This window comes from Hyalella azteca, unplaced genomic scaffold (assembly GCF_000764305.2).
Source record: "Hyalella azteca isolate HAZT.00-mixed unplaced genomic scaffold, Hazt_2.0.2 contig13234, whole genome shotgun sequence".
NCBI lineage: Eukaryota > Metazoa > Arthropoda > Malacostraca > Amphipoda > Hyalellidae > Hyalella > Hyalella azteca.
This window is the reverse complement of record NW_025943163.1, coordinates 1,291,803-1,312,476: the sequence shown is the minus strand read 5'-3', so window position 1 is coordinate 1,312,476 and position 20,674 is coordinate 1,291,803. Positions and strand designations below refer to the sequence as shown.

Genomic DNA, 20,674 nt, shown 5'->3' with positions numbered 1-20,674 from the left:
CATGTTATCCAGGCTGTGATTGGCTAAGCAATGGCCGTTCCATTGGTCATTTAAAACCCCCTAGAATTTCACCTCTCACCCATGGTGCAGAGGGTGGATGCAGCGTCGCCAATATATGGGTTTTTAAGCCATAAGCGTCGCCGGGTAATTTTAAGATGCGTCACCGTATAATTTTTAATGAAAAGCCATTTACGCTGAGTAATGAAAAACTATTTACAAGCAACAAACTTATTTACAAGGTTGCATGCACTGATGCACGTGTTACTTCAAATAACTAATTTTACCCTAACAACACTCCGATTGTACAGCAAGTGTCAACTGAACATGTGATACTGCAGTCTGACCATTCTAATGTGATCACAACTACGTAATCGTAAACTTGATGTTTACATTTTTTGGTGGGAACTCATCGCAACTGATTTCCGGACAAGCTTCACTGCATACTGATCAATCCAACATACCAGAAACCTTACTTTTTTTAAATAGTTAGCCGAAGACTGACAAATATATTAAATGAAAGAATTTCAATCTAAATGCGTCGCAGTGTCGGCAAGATCTTCTGAAGGCATAAATTTTGCAACTGAAGCATGGCCAAAGATCTTGCAATATTCATCCACTCTCTGCACTGTGCACAGTGGTGTCTCACTCAGTTTCAGATCTGAATAGCCTAATCCTGGGTTTACAGAAAACATTTTCCCAGGCATAAATCCCATTATCCCAGAAATAGAGCATTGGCCAAACATGGTTCAGACAGGAGAAGGAAAAATTAGTTTTGCATGCAGAATTTTTGTCACGTTGATTTGAAATCTCAACACTATTTAGTAAATTAGTAGGTATAGTATCTTATCTTTGGCATTAAAGAATAGGCCTGGATACTGGATAGGCCTGTGTCCTGTGACGCCTGTCAGCTGTCGCAGATTCTTGTATCTTTCTTGACTAGACTGGCCTTTTGATCAAATATTTTCAACGGACGGTTGGTTCAAAATCGTTTCTTGATTTCAGTTGTTCCGCCACACGCGTGACACGCCACACCCCAGTGACCCACCCACAAAAGTCCAAACTCATACAAAGTTATTGAAATTACTTCAACTTTTCAGATCACCAAATTATTTTTTTCTGCATTTAACATTGTTGCACTTCAAACACACTTCACTGAGTTCACTCCTTTCTTTATATCTTAGACTTCGCGTTCCCGGCCGGCGGACGGTGATTAAAAAACGCCGCCGTCGTACTTAGCGCCGGCACTTGCCAGTGTTGCCAGAATTACAGTTACCACCCTACTTCATCTTTGTGTTTGATGCTCATCTGAGCTTCGGATACCCGTCCATGTAGCTCCGCATCTGCAGGTAAATTCAGTTGACACAGCAGTCCCGACAGCTCCACGTCTGTATGGGGATTCAGTCGTATGCACATGAAAAATGTCATCAGCATTATGCATCCTAAACATTGCATCAATTTATCAACTATAACTCACAAAACTCGGGAGTTACACTGTTGCCATCGTGACATGATTTTCGAGTGTTTTCGCAGCTACTAAAACTCGTCGGAATTCCAATCCACTCGTCCTATATTTGCTAGAATCTTGAGTCATGACCAAAAAATTTTCATGGCAAACGCAAACAATGAATCTATATTTTTTCTTGAAAAGTCAAACCGACAACATTAGTTTTAGTCTGTCATCTTAAAAACTGCCTAAACGATCATTTTCGGCAATAACATAGATCGTGTTGGCCACACTGGTTGCAAAACGCCTAAATTTAGCGAGAATCTCGACCAACTCTGATTTTGAGCGCCTACATTGTGACATTGATTTATCCCTTTGATATTAAGAGCCTGCACTCGGGAGCGCAGCCGTGGGTTACAAAATTGACTCGTAAACAGGCCCTGGGCCTAACGCCAACCATCAGCATGCAATATCTACACATAGCCTCAGACCAATGAGCTGTGGGTAACTCCGGCTAACAGTAAATCCGCTTTGCACAACACAGCCACTGCTCCACAGCGCCGGAGCCCAACTGGCCGAAGCCTTTACGAGTCGGCGCTCTTACGCGGCAACAGGATCATGCGATATCACTACTGGTAAATGGCAATGAAACAACGTTGTTTATTAACTCATTTTATTACAAACACATCTAACTGACATTATTTCTATATCAGATGCTTGGTATGAAGATAATTCAGACTCATGAGCACTACACTACACCAAACGATCTCAGCGAATGTACTTAAACCTCCCAACCTCCCTAATTAAGGTTGATCTGCTGCCTCGATAAATGTAGCGACTTGACTGAATTGCTTCCTTACTCATTGAATTACATATTTATAATATTTATCCAACTATATAATAGCAATAAAAAAATGAGGAATAATCGAGAATGTTATGTTTGATTTCACGAATAACCTGACATTATGAAATGCAGTAAAGATTGGAATATGAAAACTATAACGCGAAACGACACGATATATAGGCACTTCTAGCCGGCAGGCTGTCTATTTCCTGAAAATTTCGATATAAATCTAGCTAATTACGATATATTCCCCGGAGTACATGGAATAGCAGTGATAGTAGAGAACCTAAGAACTCACTTAGCAAAACGATACGCACTGTTAACTTTTATATAGTTCTTATTTACCTCAAATTTGTAAAAAAACAATATCCGCAGAAAACAACACAAAACTAAATAAATGTCGAAGAATATTCGATCGTATTTCAGTAATGAAATAGGCAGATATTTGACGCAAATATTACATCAACGGACTAAGTAGTCGAGAAAAATAAACTAAAAACAAAGCATTCCAACATTCACATAATAAATTTAAAATAAAAATCCTCTGATAAATCTAACTGCCAAAGCAATTAGAAGAAAAAAAAACTAGAAATAATCCACAGAATCTCTACGTGACAGCCCAGCAGCGCAATAAGAAGTCACTCCATTCAGCGCATTGAAAACGACGTGAAAAAGTAAATGTGAAATTGATACAGATTCATTTATCCTGACATAAACGTTTTCCGTAGTGCTCCGCCTAAGTAAAATATATCCTTATTGCAACGTAAGGTGGACCTATCGCCAGCCTATTATTTTCTAGCGAGTTCAAATTAGCAGGAATATGGGATGGAAAAAACCCAACACCAAAATCCCCCCAAAAAATCAATGCGAAATCGAGAAAAACCTGCATCATTATGAAAAAAGCACTTGTGATTTCCACATGCAATTTCTGATAGTGCGATATTTCCTATCAAACTCAACCAGAACAACTATCTTATACACGGGAAGCTCTACCGCCATAAGTAAAGTGTTGCAAGTCACGTTAACAATACGGAGCTGAAGCCCACATCACTTGGTCAACGGTAACTTACACACTGATATTGCCAACACGTAGGCAGAAATAGCAAGCAGTCGTCTCTTGATACAAAAAAAAAAAAAACACTACTGAAGTTCATGACATTCGTCACTCAGTATCGTTACCCCGCATAGACGTAGGACGTAAGCTACAGACAAATATAACAGGTAAGGCATGTTGAAAGCTCAGTGTTGAATGCCTACTATAGATATTGCAAAGCAGCAATAGGCTATATATAATTTACATTCACAAACGACCTACTTCAAGTTAAGATTACGTTTCTTGTTCAAGCAATAACAACAATACTGGTTATAGTAACATAAATATTACTATGATAAATTGACCATATCAGCATTAGACAAACATTTTCTAGTTCATAATACAAAACAAAATCACGAAACCCTTCAAGAATTCAACTTGCTTGATGCCTCTCAACACTTAATAAAAAGTATTTAATATTCATGTACAACCGTTATCATATAGCTACTTCTCCAATACCCTGTGTTATAAGCTGTAAGTTTATATGTTAATGCCATTCTATTATGTTTCAACTCTTTGAAAAACTCCTCTTTGTCCAGAATGATTGAAAGTACATCATTAGATTCTCTTCGTGTAACGTAGGGCAGGCAACTCATGCAAAGCTATCACAAACTTACGCCATCTTCAAGATCTCCCCAGTAGATACCCAGGTTTAAAGGCACCCCTTTCGACGGCTATTAAGCATCGCCTATCAGCGACAAAGAGAAATGAATTGAGCTCCTAAGGTAGCCAGATCTTTTAATCTTGTTGGCACGACTGCAAAGTTACAGCGGTGATAACGCTATCACTAACTTAATCAACATTATCAAAACTTACCCAACGCCATAACTTTACACTATTTTCACAAGATCATTTTTTCTCCAAGATTTTCACTTCACAGAAAATCTTTAAAAAAAATCATTTTGAACAAGCAACAACACAGGTTTCGATGGGCCCAGCATGTCAATGAATACTTTGTATGAATGTTATGTCCAGTTGTAATAACTAAATAAGGAGGGTTAGATATGAGATGAACCTACAACAAAATATTTATCCACAACACATACCCAATTGTGTAACATTCTTATGAGCAGAATATTGTATTTTTATTATTAATGTGATATTGAAATATAGAATGTAGTATCTCTATAACGGAAAGCACGGCCACCATAAGTCCTGTGAGCTGCGACACACTTGTTCAAACAAATGACCATTGCAAGGCAAGGCAAGTGTCACGCATGCCACATTAGAATTCAGGAAGGCAATAGACGGCCTGAATTTGTACACATAGAGAAGCAGACACGTTACACGAAGTCTTGAGTGTCGTGCAGGAGCTGCGTGGATACACCTGAAGCCTCCAGCAGCGGGACGTGGAGCGGTGAGAGGAGGTACGGGGAGAGAGCAACCAGTGAATGCATCGCCACGCTTTCAATCAGCCAATCTGAGGCCACCACCGAAAACCCGTAACGAACACTCAGATCTGAAATAAAGAATTGCTTAATGCCGCGGCAACAATGGAATTACCACAGCATTATGAGGAGAAATAGTTCTTAATTTCACCACATAAATCTACAACAAATTCACAGAATGTTTGCTCACACACGGGCATAACTGCTTCAGAACTGCTAAAATCTTTTTTCCAAACAGCTAACCTGAGAACATGTAGAGCGCGAACACATCAGGTTACAGTTAAATGACCTGATTTAATTTTACTAAGAATGCTGACTGTTTAATTATCAGCTTCAATTGTTACTTTCCTATTTGAGTCAGGGAATTAGCTTAAAAGCAATATTTTACTAAAAATTAATTATCTAAAATAAATTTATAAGACTAGAAAATCCTGCAAAGACTCAACAGCATTCAAGTACTAAAAGGTTGATTAAATATATTCTCTCAGTTCCAGCATTCTCAGGCATCAAGTCATCAGGCATACCGCCTTACAGTGCATTTCAAAACGCCTTCTTTGAATACCTCACATGAATGCAGTGGTGGGCACAGTCTGCTAATCTGCTAAATGCTAATTAGCGAAGCTGACTTTTTCCTTAGCCGGTGAACCACACTGATGGCTGACTACGTCAACATGTGTGCGTACACCAGTCACGTTACGAGCCATCAGTGTGGCACACCGGCTATCAGTGTGGCACACCGAAAAAGTTAGCTTCGCTAAGTAGCGGTTAACGGATTAGCAGACTGCGTTTATGCATACACAGAAGTGGAAATATTTGATAAAGCAAAAGCTGTGAATTAAATAAAATGTTATGGACAAAGAGACAGTATTTCGAAGTTACAAAAATGTGCAGAAAAATGAAATTCTATTGACGTGCGTCTGACCTCCAGCGAGCTGCTTGCTTTGCTCGTCCTCCTCATCGTCGGTGCTGATGACGATCAGCCGCAGCTCGTGCTGGGCCGCTGCAGGTGGTGGGAACTTCTTGAGGTGAGCTCCATCCTCAGCCACCTGCCCTCCACACAACTGCACCAGCTCCTGCGACCACAACATAGGCATAAATACGGCAATAATTCAAATGAATGGCACTTACTATATGGATTCTTCAGGAAATCATATTAGCAGTAGTTATAATTGTCGTGTTACACTTTTCACCAGTTGTTTTAGGAATGAAATGAGCCCCAGCATAGGCGCGGACGACACACCATGTGCCAGTGATGGTCGTGGCACAATCTTAGAAAAACCTATCCAAGACAAATGGTGCTTACAATCACCCACTGTCTTCCCAAGTTGCCAATACCAGGATGGGCAATGCACACACACACACACACACAACCCACCAGCAGCTGCTGTAGGGACACGTCCCTGAAGGGCGGTATGAAGCACAGGACGCAGCCCTGCAGCAACCTGCGTGGGGCGTGCCGCATCCGCCGCCCGCGTGCAGGGCCCTCGCAGCCTGTAGAGTCTAGCGCCTCGAACTCTTCCTGTCCGCAGTCACATTATATATTCACTTCTGTGCACTTAAGATCATAAGCAAAATTAATTCCAGAGCTTGAATAAATGGAATGGAAAAAAGGACATTGGAATTGAAGTTCCTCATAGTAGATTACACCTGAATACATAATGCACTTGCTGAGGATTAGAAGAAAGAAGTAGTAGATTGTTAAGCCCAGAATTAAGTCGAAACTTTGCAGTTAAATTAAATGTACATAAATGCGGAAGTAAAAGGATAAAGATCATTAAAGAACAAGGTACGTGCATTCAATTCATGAGGAATGAGAAACGCATTACTAGCCTATCTCTTCTAGCGCTAATTAAAGAGCAACTAAATCCATCTTAAAGAATACAAAGGTGAATGGGCGTATACAGCAGCAGTTATCGCGGAACAAGGAAACTAAAATTTAAAGTGAAGAGTAAAAACTGAATTGAATAATTAGAAAATTGAGGGACAAATAAAGCATGGAGCAGATATAAGTGGAACAGGAACAGATGCTGATGGTCACCTCAGGCAGCAGGCGCCCCTCCTGCAGGGATCTCAACGCCCACTGGTAGCTAAGCACCCAGCAGCCGGAGGCCACGCCGTACAGGTACTTCAATGTACGCTCAGTCGTTTGGTCCGCCCCACATCTGCATCATGGAATAAAATTTAAGAGAACAAATAACGGCAAATAACCTCATGACTGAAATAAAAAAAATTGAAAATAGGGATTTAATTTCTGAAATGTTCACACAAGCAACCTATCAAGGAATTTTCGAGTCAACAAAATAGGCTGATTATGGCACAAACACGGATTATAATGTAAGAAGAACTTTATTATACAATATACGAGATGTTTTGCTCCCTAGGAGGGTTCCTTGCAATTAAAATTAAGCATGCACAGTTTTCTAGCAATTTCGAAAACTGTCGTTCATATCCATATCATGATTTTTAATTTGTATATTGAGCGTTTCTACATAAGTGGAATAAACTGTTGCTGGGGTTCGCTGATGTATTAAATTTACTATTACATACAACGGAAGCCTATCAATGACAGGCGGTTTTTAACTAGTTCCACGCACTTGACAATAACGTGAGTGACACCAGGGACCCAGGTCTTGAGAATCTCGCCCCTGGGTTTGCTACTGTCACCACCGGCACTCGAGCAGCACAAGTTCTTGAGGAGCGAGCAGACCGTGCGCGTCTCGTCCGCCGCCAGCCCCGTGCACACCAGCGTCAGGCGCCTCGGCTCTCTGTGAGAGCAACACAATGTTTACCAATGTTGTATCACCAGGTAATGGGTCACGAGAAAATCGTTCAACAACAGATTACATGTATTTAAACAGCAAGATAGCGTTAAACGTGTCTGCTACTCAAGTGCCTTGTCCCGTGTGGTTCAAACTGAAGACATTCGTGCTTTGTTTACAATCAGAAGTGAGGGCACAACAGTAGCGGCCAACACAAACAGCCAGCAAATGCTACATCAATAGCAACAAAAATCGATGAGAAAACGTCAATGCAGACATAGGAGAAAAATTCAAATATTGAAAGTCTAACCTAAGGGCTCCAATTCAGATTTGCATACGCAATTAAAAAGTTGGTGCTCAAATGACGTACACCGGGAATTAGAAATTTCACGACAAGGAGCACAGAGTCAAGGCTGCTGTTTTCAATTTTAGAAATCAACTTCAACTCACTCTTGTGCATTCATATGCGTGTCGTGGACGGAGCCGATGGGCTCAACATCAATCTTCGGTTCGGGATCAGGCAAGCTCGAGAAAAGATCCTGATCTTCCGGCGCATTCAAATAGGCTGTTGCTGCGCTCGGGAGAGGAACAGTCGACTTTGATAAACTTGAAATTGGATGATCTGCATCCAGACAGTTGGTTTCCTGACCAGGAGTAGCGATGCGAGGCCAGGTGACTGGTTCAGAACTTGAAGCTCCTTCTTTGCAAGAGCTCTTGGTTGGTGGCTCGTCCTTCACCATTTGAAGATTCATCCTAGCATAAGACCGTGTAGCTCTACTTGGAGCCGACGAAGCACTTGTTCGTATAATAGATGACCCGTCTGATGATTTAGAAGAGCCTGACGTAACTTTGGATGTTACTTCAGACTGAGCTAGTTTATCTTCAATCAATGGCAAAGCGGTCACACCACATTGACCCTCATTGGCTTCACTAACGCCATCACTTCTTTCTTTAGAACTGAAAGTGTCATCAGTCTCTTCATGGTCGTTAAGTTGTCCCTTTTTGATCTCCGAGAGTTGCTGTTGCAGTGCCGCCATCTTTGCCTGCAGGATATCCACCTCAGTCTGGCGGAAGGAGAGGAGGATATGACAGGACAGGATAGCATATGTCGCTATGGAATTCATTTCAACTTCGTCTTTAATATTCACATTTAAGAGAGACTCTGAGGTCTCGCAACGGTTAACGAAGCTGCCTCCCAAATATCTCGTAATAGACATTATTTTCATTCCTATTTCGGCATTAGACTTAAACATTGAACTTTATTTTAGAAATGAATGATGGTTAATCATAATATACTGATGAGAAAACGTCAATACACTGAAGAGAAAACTTTTTGGTCTTGCAAACATTAAAAGCACTTTAATAAATAATCAGAAAGGGAAATAGAGAAAAAATATAACTCAGTTATAAATATACTGCAGTAAAAATATAACTGCAGTGAGTGACAGAGAGCGCATTTTCTCGTCGACGAAAACTTGAGGTTACGGACAGACGGACGGACGGAAATGGCGAGCACAATAGTGCATTTTTTCCATAAATGAGAAAATGCGCTAAAAACGACGAATGCAGAACGAACAGAAACGGCAAGAAGAACAAGCACACAGCTAAACGTATGGAGGCGCACCTGGACTTTGTTGCGGTGTTGCGTCGATATCACTTCGCATTGCGTGGACATCATAGACAGGTGGCTCAGTTCTCCCACGGCATCCGTGTCTACAAAAGCAAATGCACGGATTAGCTAAACAAATTTCAAGGTGCAAGAAAACTCATCGATTGCAGCGCATTCCTACGTGAGAATATCCCTCTGTAGCTCGATTCAATATTGGAATACAACATAGACTGTGGATGAGTGCTACATTTTACGATAGGGGATAGGGGAATATAGTATAGGGGATGAAAGTTATTATCGCACGTTTATAACAAGGAAAATATAGAGGTATATAGTGATGTTGGGAGTTATATCGCATGGTTATAATTGAAATTGAAGTACATAAATATTCTGTTGGAAAATAATTATTTCAAATGCGCAACAAACGGGTTGTTGTTTCCAACACAGTTGACTCATAGCAAGCAGTCGACCATCAGTAACATCTGATCAGCAGTAACAGTAACATCCGATTCCTAACAGCATCAACAAAGTAACAGCAAAATAACGATATAAAGCAGCAGAACTAAATACCACCGCAACTTACCTTTATCATTGGGGTTGTCTTCCGAAGAGTTTGTCAATGGCTCCACTTCATCTGTTGGTCTAGAACCGGGCAAGTTTATAGTGTCTATTCCAGATATGCCATGACTACTTGCGTTGGCAGACGTTTTATTGTAGGAGCTCAAGGCTCGTTTATTATGCTTGGTAGCTGATAGCTTGCTGCTTGCGGTGCTCTGTGACCTCAGGTTCGTGTTGCCAGATGAGACGCTGGTATCCTGGCTACGCAGGACGCGATCAGCGTGACGAAGAGATCTGTCACAGTCATTAAAAAGCGACTTGGTTGTTCCTGTGAGACACGTGACCGTGCTACCGCCAGTACCGTACAGTTTTGTGTTTCTTTCCTCGTCATGACGGTCTGAAGAAGAGGGTTGACGACACACCTCGTCACAAGGCTTAGCAGTACTTTGGCCAGAGGGAAGCACGTCTTCTTGATTGTCGTTGGACGTGCAAGACTCCACCGATGAGCTCATCACTATTGTCTCTTGAGATAATAAATCTTGGGCATTCAGCTGATTCATGACCGATCCCACTTTCTTTGCATCACGAATTCTTTGAATTAAGGCCGCGTCAGCTTCAATGTTTTTAAACACCTCCGCAGTGCCAGGTATGAGATCCTCATCCTCGTCAGACTCTCCGTTGGTGCCAAACACAACCGGCAGAGCATCAACAACTGGTGAGTTTTCAATCGATAACGCGGGCAGGTTTAAGTCAGGCAGATCAAACATTTCTTGATCTGGTGCATCACCTTTGCATGTCTTTGCATCAGTGTTAGCGCATGGTTCTGATTCTTTCTTGTAGAATCCAAAATACTCAAAAACTCCATCATCAAATTCATCGAGACGCAGCTCCTCAGAATTTTTCTCACGAGTCTGTGCAGAATTTCGGGCAACGTTGGAGCTGACAGATGTAGTTTTGTCTCTGGTGGAAGGTTTTTTCTTCAATGGGGTCTCGTCAGAACTAGAATCAGAGCTTTCTAGGGTGCGGATTCGCTTGTACTTAGGCCGTTCCAATTTTTTGTCCATTTTCCCAATAGATTTGTCAGTCTTAATAGAAACAATGCTAGAACTTGAGGTTTCATTTAAAGAAATAACTGAACTTCGCAAAGCACTCTTTTCAGAAGTCGTGCTTTCACTATCAATTTTTGGCAAAGATGTGGCTGTTTTGGTCTTGCAACAGACATCATTTTCCCGAAATACATTTTCAACAACCTTCCGCTTTTTGGCTGATGTAGTTGACGAATTTGGAATACCTTTTGCCAGGGACTCCTCAGCAGCCTTCTTGTCATAGGACTCAAATAAGTCGGACTGCGTCGTCGGCTCTTCAGCAGGTTTAGCTCGCCGTCTCGTAACTCTGGTGCTAGGGCGTGATGTATTACTTACATACTCGTCAACGGCAGGTCCATGTTCTTCATTTCTGTTCTCGTTATGAAGAGAAGACGAATTCGATCTTCCTGCTTGCGGAGTCTGTGGTGAAGGCTTGGCACTTGCTATGTCTACCAGAGACACAGTAGGTTGGAGGTTAACCTCACCCATGAATGGGATCTCAGATGACAATTGCGTGTTTGCAGCATTCAAAAAGCAAATGTTCTCCGATATAATATCTTTAAACGTTTTTCGTTTTGTTGGTTCGTCTTCACTATTGCCTAGGAGTTCTGTGACAGTTAGATTGTCACTGGCAGATGAGGCAGTTGCATCATCAATTTTTTTAAACCTGACATCATCATTTTCTGCAATCAGCAAGGACACAGGACAACGAACTTCGTTAGAAGATTCTGCACTGGGCTTCTCATTATCACTCTTCTTGCTCTCATTATCCATCGTAAGTTCATCATCTTCCCTAGTACGTTGATAACCTGATCGCAAATTGTTGTTTTTCCAGTTTTTCAAGAGCGGTGGTCCTCGTCTTGTTCTGTGGGTGACGCCATGTCCATCGTCCCGAGGAGCCTCCAAGGCGCCAGATGCAGAGGCACTCGAGCGAGTCTCATGAGCAGAGAGACCAGGCTTGGGGTTCTGCTCAAGCGTGCCGTCGTCAGGAGCTACATTGTTATTGAGATGGTTTGGAGGAGCCACCGGTCCTGGGCCAGAGGAGCAGGCGGTCTTTGCATCACAGTTGCGGCGACAACAGCAAGGCCTGTGTTGAAGTGGAATCACAATAAATAAACACATAATTAATACTTAACGAGTCCTTCATTCAAGAGGAATGAATAATTTGGGGCGTACAAACTAAATGTTTTATTCTTCTATTAATACCGTCGATTACTGGCACCTCTCCCAAAAACTGAATACAGTCGTGTACTGCTGAGAAAATTACACAAGGGATAATAATAATTATGCGTGGATAACAAGTCAAATGCAATCAATCATGATCAACTGAGGCAAAAATCCACGATTGGGTTAATCTAAAAAAAATAAAAAAGCTGATGTCTCTTGTCAATAAAAAGTTTCACACTTTAGCAAGACCAACTGCAAGACATAATTGATAGTCTAAATATAACTGTTTTTTTTTTTACAATCTATCACTATTAACAACTTGTCACGAGTAAAAATTTAATGAAAAAAAGAATTTGTTTATCTCTGAGGACATCAAGAGCACGACAAGGGAGCCTACAAAGGATGAGTAGGGGCGAGGTGCAGCAGCGACAGCAGCGTCTGGTAGAGGCTGCAGGGCACAGCGTGGAGGCACTCCTGCTGCTGCAGCGCCGTCAGCAGCGCGCCCACCGGGCCAACACATCTGATCAACAAAGGACAAGTTGAATTCCAAAACAGATAACTGCATAACAGGGCAGAAATATACATGAAATTCTAGACCGGGCCAACGCATCTGATCAACATAGGGGTCTAAATGTTGATCTACTATCATCTACTATCATAACACACCGGGCCAACGCATCTGATCAACATAGGACAAATTGAATTCCAATACAGATAACAGGGCAGAAATATGCATGAAATTCTGGAAATATTTTGCACCAACAGAAACAGTGAATACATTGAATGGATATTTCGTAGCAATAGATCAGAAATGCTCAAGAAATTTAAAAAGTATTTTGCATCAGCAAGGTAGAAGTTGCTGGTACACTGAATTTATACAGGGCAGAAACAATTAATACAAGGAATTTTACAGTCAAGATTGGGAAAATAGCTTACAACTTTCGGTGCAGCTGCTATGATTCTATTACTACTTTCGGAAGTTTAGTTGTATGCAATTCTTCTACCCTAATACCCGATGTAGTGAGACATGAATTGTTTAGACAAATTCATATCGAGTTGTAAAGTTTGATGCATTTCAATATAATTCTAAAGAAGAAAAAGTAAAGTAAACGTCAAAAAGTTCGAGCCGTGCACTTTCGTGAACCATCACCTGTCGCTGCAGTTGGCACCCACAGCCCCAAAAGGAATGACCCCGGCAACGATGGAGCCCTCGGGCGGCAGCTGCGCCTGTACAGCGACGCTGGTGGTCGCGGTGCGCACTGTCTGCACGGCCTTGCTCAGCATGGGCCCTGCCTGCACCTGGACTCCTACTTCTACCATTGCGGGACGAGGGAAACAAGTTTGCACCGCCACGTCAAATTTGTGATGAGCCAAGTCCGCCTGGTTGCGCTTGTTCTTCAAAACAGTCGGAATGATGGTGTGTTCTTGGTAGTCCATGCCTTGAGAATCATCCGAATCTATTCTCGTATTGGCACATTTTAAAATGTGCACGGCCCTGCTTGGCAATACGATTGGCTCAGTTGCGGCGTCCACTTTACAACGACCCACCATGATTTCAACTGATGGTTCCTGAGCAACAGAAGGCATGGAAGAAGAAGAGTCTAAACTTGAGAATTTCGTAGCTTCAGTGATGCAGTAACCTGTGTTGTCGGACATTCCTGTTGCTCGTAGCTCACAGCAAGACGTCCCCAATGTGGTCCTTTCTAAGTCTTTGGTATTTGACTCTTCCACTAAACTTTTGCTTATGTCGCTTCCAAAATCCAGCGTTTTCTTGGCGGTAATGGGAGAGATATTTTGAGCAGATGCTGCTCCATCAACTGCACCGATGCTAGTCTCACTTTGTATTTTTGCATTTTGAGCATTGTACTTTGCTGGTTCAGGTGCAATGGAACTCAAATGAACGTTGGCAGAACGCAAATTGTTACGCAACTTAGCTCGCTCCGCTACGCTAGTTGTAACAGAATTCAAGTCGACACTCGACTTAGACCGCTTCTGTAAACTACCACGGTAAGGCAGGCCTTCAACATAAACATTTTCTTTCTCTTCCCCAGAGCTGAGGTCAGGCTTAGTCTTGGATGGTCTGAGCCTTGTCTTTGGGTGAAGGTCGTTTAAGGGAGATGAAGAAGTTGTTGATACCTCGTCTTTTCTAACCCGGCCAGATCTCATAACTCGTCGAGTTGGACCTTGAGGAGGAGGAAATTTGGTGGTATTCTCTTCTGCCTTATTCTCCATTTCATCCGCTGCCTGGGCTGACTCTGAAACCGTGAATGAGTTATTGGCCATCATTAGATTAACGTCTTCAGGACTCCGCACATCTGGCCTAGATTTCTGCGCTATTTTCGAAGTATTTTGGTCAGAGTCAGCATTCTTCTGGCCGGAAGCCAAATCATTACTGCGACTTGATTCATCCTGGGTTTTAGCAACCGTTTTCACAGATTCGGAGACCAAGGATGACGAGCTATTATTTGATGAGTATGATACAAGTTTTGCTTTGGTGTTCACGTGAGAATTTTTCTGTTTCACTGGTCTCCTTGAAGATGCTTGACGAACAAAGAACGGCTGAATATCTGCACCGCTCTTCTCTCCCGTTGATCTAGCATCAGATGCCGAATTTTTAGTCACGTTTTCTGAGGATTTGTCAAGATCGGGCGATTCTTCTTCACCATCAGACTGTGTTTCAGGAACAACGCTAATGACAGCCTCTTTTCCATCCTCAACAGCAGCCAAAATTTCACAGTTATCCTCATTTTCAGGCGACTTTTCTTCACCCGCAATCGCGAGGACATCATCTTCTTTTGAAATTTTCTCCGATTGATTCCCATTATCCTTTGGGGAATGGTCATTCTTACGATTCATTACCACAAGTAAATTTTTCAACTTTACGATTTTCGTCAATTCTTCAGGCCTTTGTTCCAGATGTTCAACATCATATTTTTGAGTTTGATCGTCTATTTCAACAGAACTTTCTCCTGAAGACAAAATCTTGCACTCATCAAGCCTACCTTGTCGCGAGGAAACATCCATCGATGTCTTGTCGAGCTCATTACCGAGCTCCAGGCGATTGGATTCTTGCTTACTGTCGCCCCCAGTGATATTCAGGCCAATATGTCGCGATTTGAGGTCTTTTTTGGCCCCGATCACATGTGACCAGCCAGGCGACTTCAAGTCTTTAAGAGCAAGACTCATTGCAGTGAGTTTTGGTGGCTCACAAAACCGTTTCTTCAGCTCAGACGCATAACGAACGTTAGTTGGGACGCTGGTCTGGTTTTTGACTCGAGCAGATCTTGCTCGGCGGTCATTACCTTCCGCTTCAGGGGCATCAGGGGGAGGCATGGCTTCACAGCTCGGTATGAGCACTGTTTTGCCATCCGTGTCGCTGTCAGTACATGATAGGTTTGAAGTCCCACTTGTAGGCTTCAGGGATTTTGTTCTCTCTTTCTCGGACACACTCGATGAAACGGTCACTTGCGTGATGCTTTTGCTTGGATATGATGGTTCAGTTGTCTTCGCGCGCTTGTACATTTTTCTAGTGTCAGATTTACCACCAAGTACACGTTTCTTCCCTCCTCTACCTACATTGGTCGTGGGTTTCTTAGAAGAAACTTGAGGGTCATTTCCTTCAGCCGGAGTACAAAAAAAGTAAACGTCGTCCGTGGTGGCATTTTTTTCAACGTGCTTCTCAACCAAATGGGAAGAAGACACATGAGAAGGTTGATTCTTCCTGGCTGTTTCAACTAAAATATCAAAAACGTCTTTAGTGTTCACGGGGCAGCTATCAGGAAGCTCATCCAGTTCAGTAGCAGGTTCAGCAGAGACTGGTGGAGCAGCAGTGATCAAACTAATCTCCACATCGTGTTGTACAAGCCTATTGTGTCCAGAATTCAAAGGAGTACTCTCAGTAAACTCGTCCATGCTCTCATTACAATTAGGAAGCTCATCGTCATCACAAAGATTAAGAACGTCACTTTCTTTCTCTTTCCTTCCATGCACAGGTAGATGTAAAATAGTGGCCAAAGGCTCAGGTTTGGAAGCATGTACAACTGAAGGTGTTTCTAAAATAACTGTTGACTCGCCAGATAGTGGCAAAGTTTTACTGTTGTTCAATTTCAATGGCTTTTCTTGAACAAAATCAGGTGCAGGGTTATCACTCGTCTCAGCTCCTTCCACTTTTTTTGCAGCGGAGCCATCAATTGTTGCTCTTGATTCCGATTTCCCATCATTAGTTGCTGGAGACAATCCAATCTTGAAACCCACAGCACTGCTTTTATTCAACCACAAAGAAACTTTATCTTTTGGTCTCATTGATTTAACTTGCGTGCCAATTAATTTACGCTGGTGGTTGTCCTTACAACTGTCAGACAATGCAACAGGTTGCGCTGGTTTAACTTGGCTCACAGAGACAAGCTCATCTTCAGAACTCTGCTCAGCAGCAGCCACCATTGAACTCGAGCCTAAATTTGCCAGTTTCCCTCTTGCTCTGACACTTCCTCTGCCGCGACCTCGACCTCTGTAAGTAGTGGTGAGCGCAAGGGCGGAGCTGGGAGGCAGGAAAATGCCATTTGAAGTGCTGCAGTTTTCAGATCTTGACACTTGTAAATCAACAGCAGATTTGCGCATGAGGAGAGCGGTGTCTTTCAGCGGCATTGGATTGGGCAAGTTAGAAGTCGATTCCTTAACCAGAGAAGGCAAATCTGTTGAAAAATTAACTTGGATGAACTAATTTTAATAAAGAATGCCTAAAGAATGTTATCAAAGGTCCAAAAAAAAAATGCTGACTCTTGCTCTAAAATTTTGGCCATAGTGATTAGTAAAAATACTAAACTTGAATGTTGTAGATCATGTTGGTATTTTATACAAATATTCCATTTAAATTCATTCATTCATTTTTAAAATTTATGTAATTTGTTCAGAAACATGAAAGTATCAGTTTAATGGCAGAAACAATGCTAAAATTAACCTATGCAATAGAGACGCACTATAATAATCCCAGTCTAATTACAGAGATTGGCAGTTACGATTTCTCCTAGCCACAACACTTTTTATGAATACTGTAATAGCAGAAAAAATATTTTGGTACATAGATAGAAGAGACAGGGTTATAGAATAAATAAGTAATCATTTGATGTAAAGAATCACAATTTTGGAAGTGCAAGTCATAGATAGTATAGACAGGGTTATAGAATAAATAAGTAATCATTTTATGTAAAGAATCACAATTTTGGAAGATAAGTCATAGATAGTATAGACAGGGCTATAGAATAAATAAGTAATCCCTTGATGTAAAGAATCACAATTTTGGAAGATAAGTCATAGATAGTATAGACAGGGCTATAGAATAAATAAGTAATCCTTTGATGTAAAGAATCACAATTTTGGAAGTGCAAGTCATAGATAGTATAGACAGGGTTATAGAATAAATAAATAATCCTTTGATGTAAAGAATAGCAATTTTGGAAGGGCAAGTCCCACTCACCAGGGGCAGAAACATTCCTGACGGCCAAGAGAGGTGGAGCGCGCTTGCCACGACCACGCTTCATGCCCCTAAAGCTCGCTGAACACTCCAGGCTTCGCACGTGTGGCAGTGGCAGTGCCACCTCGTCAGCAACAGTGGCTCTGTTGCGTGTGCCTCGTCGAGGCTCGTCCATCTCCTCCTCGTCAGAGTTGTCCTCCACTGTTGGGTGGGCCAAGAGTCGGCTCCGTTGGGGAGAATCTGCAAGCAATAGAAATTGTTGGACTTGATCTAACATTACATTTATACAGTAAGTAAGTTCCATGATATGCACCTAACGGTGCATACAATCTCATACCGGTACGCATATATACAGAACGTGAATGACAATTGGATAATGGTTTAGGCTATACTTCATAATCAATGTCAGGAGCAATCATACCTACTACAGATGTATAGTATTATTGATTAACTGTTCTTTCAATTTAGGCATTCTTGCTGCTAGTGCACTAGACATAGAACAACATAAGCATTGCATGCTTTCCTCACAAAGTAAATTTCTTAACAACAATAAAATTGGTTGAAAAAGGCTAGATATCTAAAGCTATTAGTTGTTCATGGGTCAGTTCTATGGGTATAACAGCACGAAACAATAACTGTATTGTTCGGATGTGTTTAGATGTCAATTGTCTGGATTAATCAAACTGTTTAGGCATCAGTGTTGGAAGTCTCTTCTGACACTCATTGATTAATTTATTGTTAAACGAAATACAATATTTATATCTGAGTTCCAATAGGTTCTTATTCTTGTTGATAAGCTATAGCAGGAGAATGAGTGCAGCAACATTATATTATTAGTTATCAAATATAGGATTACAATATGAGGCATGATGAGGTACTTGAGAAGGTGAAGTTAATGACACAAACGCTAGTAGGACAAGCAAGTGCTGGAGCTGATAGACGTGGTGGATGCGAATAAGGTTAGGCTGAGATGGACTGCAGCTAAGTGGTGTTGGTCTATGACTGACTGGTGGTAAGCTTGAAGAGCTTTTATAGAGGCTTACTACAATGATGTCATAGAAGGTGATGGCATTGTTTATCAGATACTACAGACAGAATGGGCAGTAACGTATGAAATAAAGTGCCTGAGAGTATGAACTTGGCATGTTGCCTGACAGTATGCCTGACAGTACCATATAAGTTGCCTGACAGTATGAACTTAGCAAATATTTACTCCATCCTTTGATTTTATTGACTTGGCAAAAGTTGGGTAGTTATTTTTACTATGATATTTTTGATGTGATGCAGGGTTTGAAATGTCTCAATGGTAAGAAGGAAAATTGGTTGATTAAGATTGGTTGAATCAGAAAGATGCTAGTTGATGAAAGACAAAGGTATGTCTTTTAAGATATAAGTTATTGGTTCTATATTTTCTTTTATACCACACTTTTCCATGAAAATAGAAATTTGCCACATCATTTGCAGGTACAGTTGTACACAATAAAGATAGGATATTTTGTGGCTTATTGTTGGCTTGTAGATTTCTGATTAATCAGCAATCAGCAATCAATCAAGTGACAGTTTGACAAACTTAGCATCATTGTTAGATTCCAAATAAGTTGCAAAATTTAAATACTGGTAACAACAGCTCTTTTTTATTCAAAACTAATTTTTCTCCATACAATTTAACTAATTTATTTTGCATGAGCATGGTAACTCAAACATCAAGCACTTTAAATCACGGACAATTTGAAACCATTTGTATGATTTTAAAATTTGAGAATCAACAATCATCAAATAATAAATATAGACTTACTGATGAGACCACAGTCTCTCTTGATTCCATCGATAATGCTTCTGACTGCTGACACTAGATGAGTGATGCGGGTGTTGTTCTCCAGGCTACGCTTGGTGACCGGGGCAAGGCACAGAGGGCAAGACGTGGGCCCTCTCACTCCTTGCATCAAGCGGTAGATGCATGCAGTGCAAAAATTATGCCCACATTTGGTGCTCACAGGGTTTGTCAGTAGGTCCAAACTGAGAAAAAAGTTAGCATTTCAAAACTCCAGACCTTTTGAGTAGAATTTCTATGGCTCAAACACCAGGTGTGATGGGAAACCATAAATAAATATCTGGTTACATTAATTTTGTACTGCCTGATAGATAATTAATCCTTCAGTAAATGATACAAAAGATGTGACTCTGTGTGGTTATTAATAGCCAGTTATTGCCAACAGAAATAAGTTCAACCAGTCATGGATCAAGACTATCAGTTGAATACAACTAAAAAATGAATTAACCATTTTATTGTAATTCATTAATGTCAAGGCAAAAAATTCAGTTTTTTCACTAAATACTATGCTGAGGCAGAAGTATGGCTGCTTTTGATAAAACAATAACAACTGTATACCCTAAAGTCCCGGAAATAATAATGCAGCAGTAATTAATACATGTAACTTAAGCAATAGTGAGAGGAAACTTACCAGATACTACACTGAAGAGGCTGCTGCAGCTTGAGCAAGGCCTGCTTGACCTGCAGGAGACGATCTTCAACATCAGAGGAGGCGCTTATGGCCTCTAGATCAAAATTTAGAGGATGCATTATGTATTTTTGACTAAAATCTATGTTAAATCATCATTGATATAAGGCAGGTCTGATCAAATTCTAGGAGGCTCTTTTACATTCATGTTACTTTACAAAGTTTTGCAATATTCAAAAATATTTTCTATAGTAGCAACTCTCAAATAGCTATCACCTGCAAATGTAAAAAGCAATTTAGTTTGATTTTACTAAATTTTAATGAAAAACAATAGCATATATGAAAGACATATCAATGTTAGGATACCATAACCTTGCTATTGGCTATTAGGGGCTATTGCAGACCAATTCGTCACACCGATAAACATTATTGGCAAAGAATTTTCTACAAGTGCATTCATTAAAAGGTGTTATGAAAAACTATAGCATGAAAGATATATAATAATTTTGTTAGCCCTCTTACCACTTGAATTTCAAGGGCTAACCTTTAAAATTCCCCAAAAAATCCAGCATTGTCATGATGTCAGTTTTACAAAAAGTTTATAAATCTTCTAAATCACCAAATTCTAAGGGAAATGAAATTGAATTGGACAAAGAAATGTGAAACTTATTAGGCAGTGGTAGCTAATTAATAATTATATGGTGATGACTCAGATAATTTCATAAAGTATTCAATACAGTTGGGAAGCAGGACAAGAACACACAATATCTATATACCTATGCAAATTCAGCTTCTTTC

At 40.9% G+C, this 20,674-nt stretch overlaps 1 protein-coding gene across 1 annotated transcript; it reads right to left on the bottom strand.

The window, feature by feature from the left end:
• Positions 1-2,103: 2,103 nt before the first annotated feature.
• LOC108682116 (serine-rich adhesin for platelets) lies at positions 2,104-20,147 on the bottom strand. The gene is made up of 13 exons (XM_018171232.2): positions 19,880-20,147; positions 19,213-19,433; positions 17,421-17,657; positions 13,098-16,638; positions 12,345-12,467; positions 9,721-11,867; positions 9,153-9,241; positions 7,979-8,592; positions 7,364-7,534; positions 6,808-6,931; positions 6,145-6,288; positions 5,692-5,842; positions 2,104-4,840 (listed from the first exon to the last, which is right to left on the bottom strand). Exons 1-13 carry the CDS (start codon positions 19,996-19,998, stop codon positions 4,665-4,667), a joined length of 7,857 nt encoding a protein of 2,618 aa, XP_018026721.1. The 5' UTR covers positions 19,999-20,147; the 3' UTR covers positions 2,104-4,664.
• Between the last annotated feature and the right edge of the window lie 527 nt (positions 20,148-20,674).

What these genes read in the sequence shown, in the direction of transcription:
- LOC108682116 (XM_018171232.2), bottom strand. Translation starts at nt 19,998, where the DNA reads ATGCATCCTCTAAATTTTGATCTAGAGGCCATAAGCGCCTCCTCTGAT. An exon ending in CCTCTTCAGTGTAGTATCTG is followed by an intron (nt 19,434 to 19,879) that starts GTAAGTTTCCTC and finishes CTTTTTTCTCAG; the next exon opens with TTTGGACCTACTGACAAACC. An exon ending in GTCACTCACGTTATTGTCAA is followed by an intron (nt 6,932 to 7,363) that starts GTGCGTGGAACT and finishes TCCATGATGCAG; the next exon opens with ATGTGGGGCGGACCAAACGA.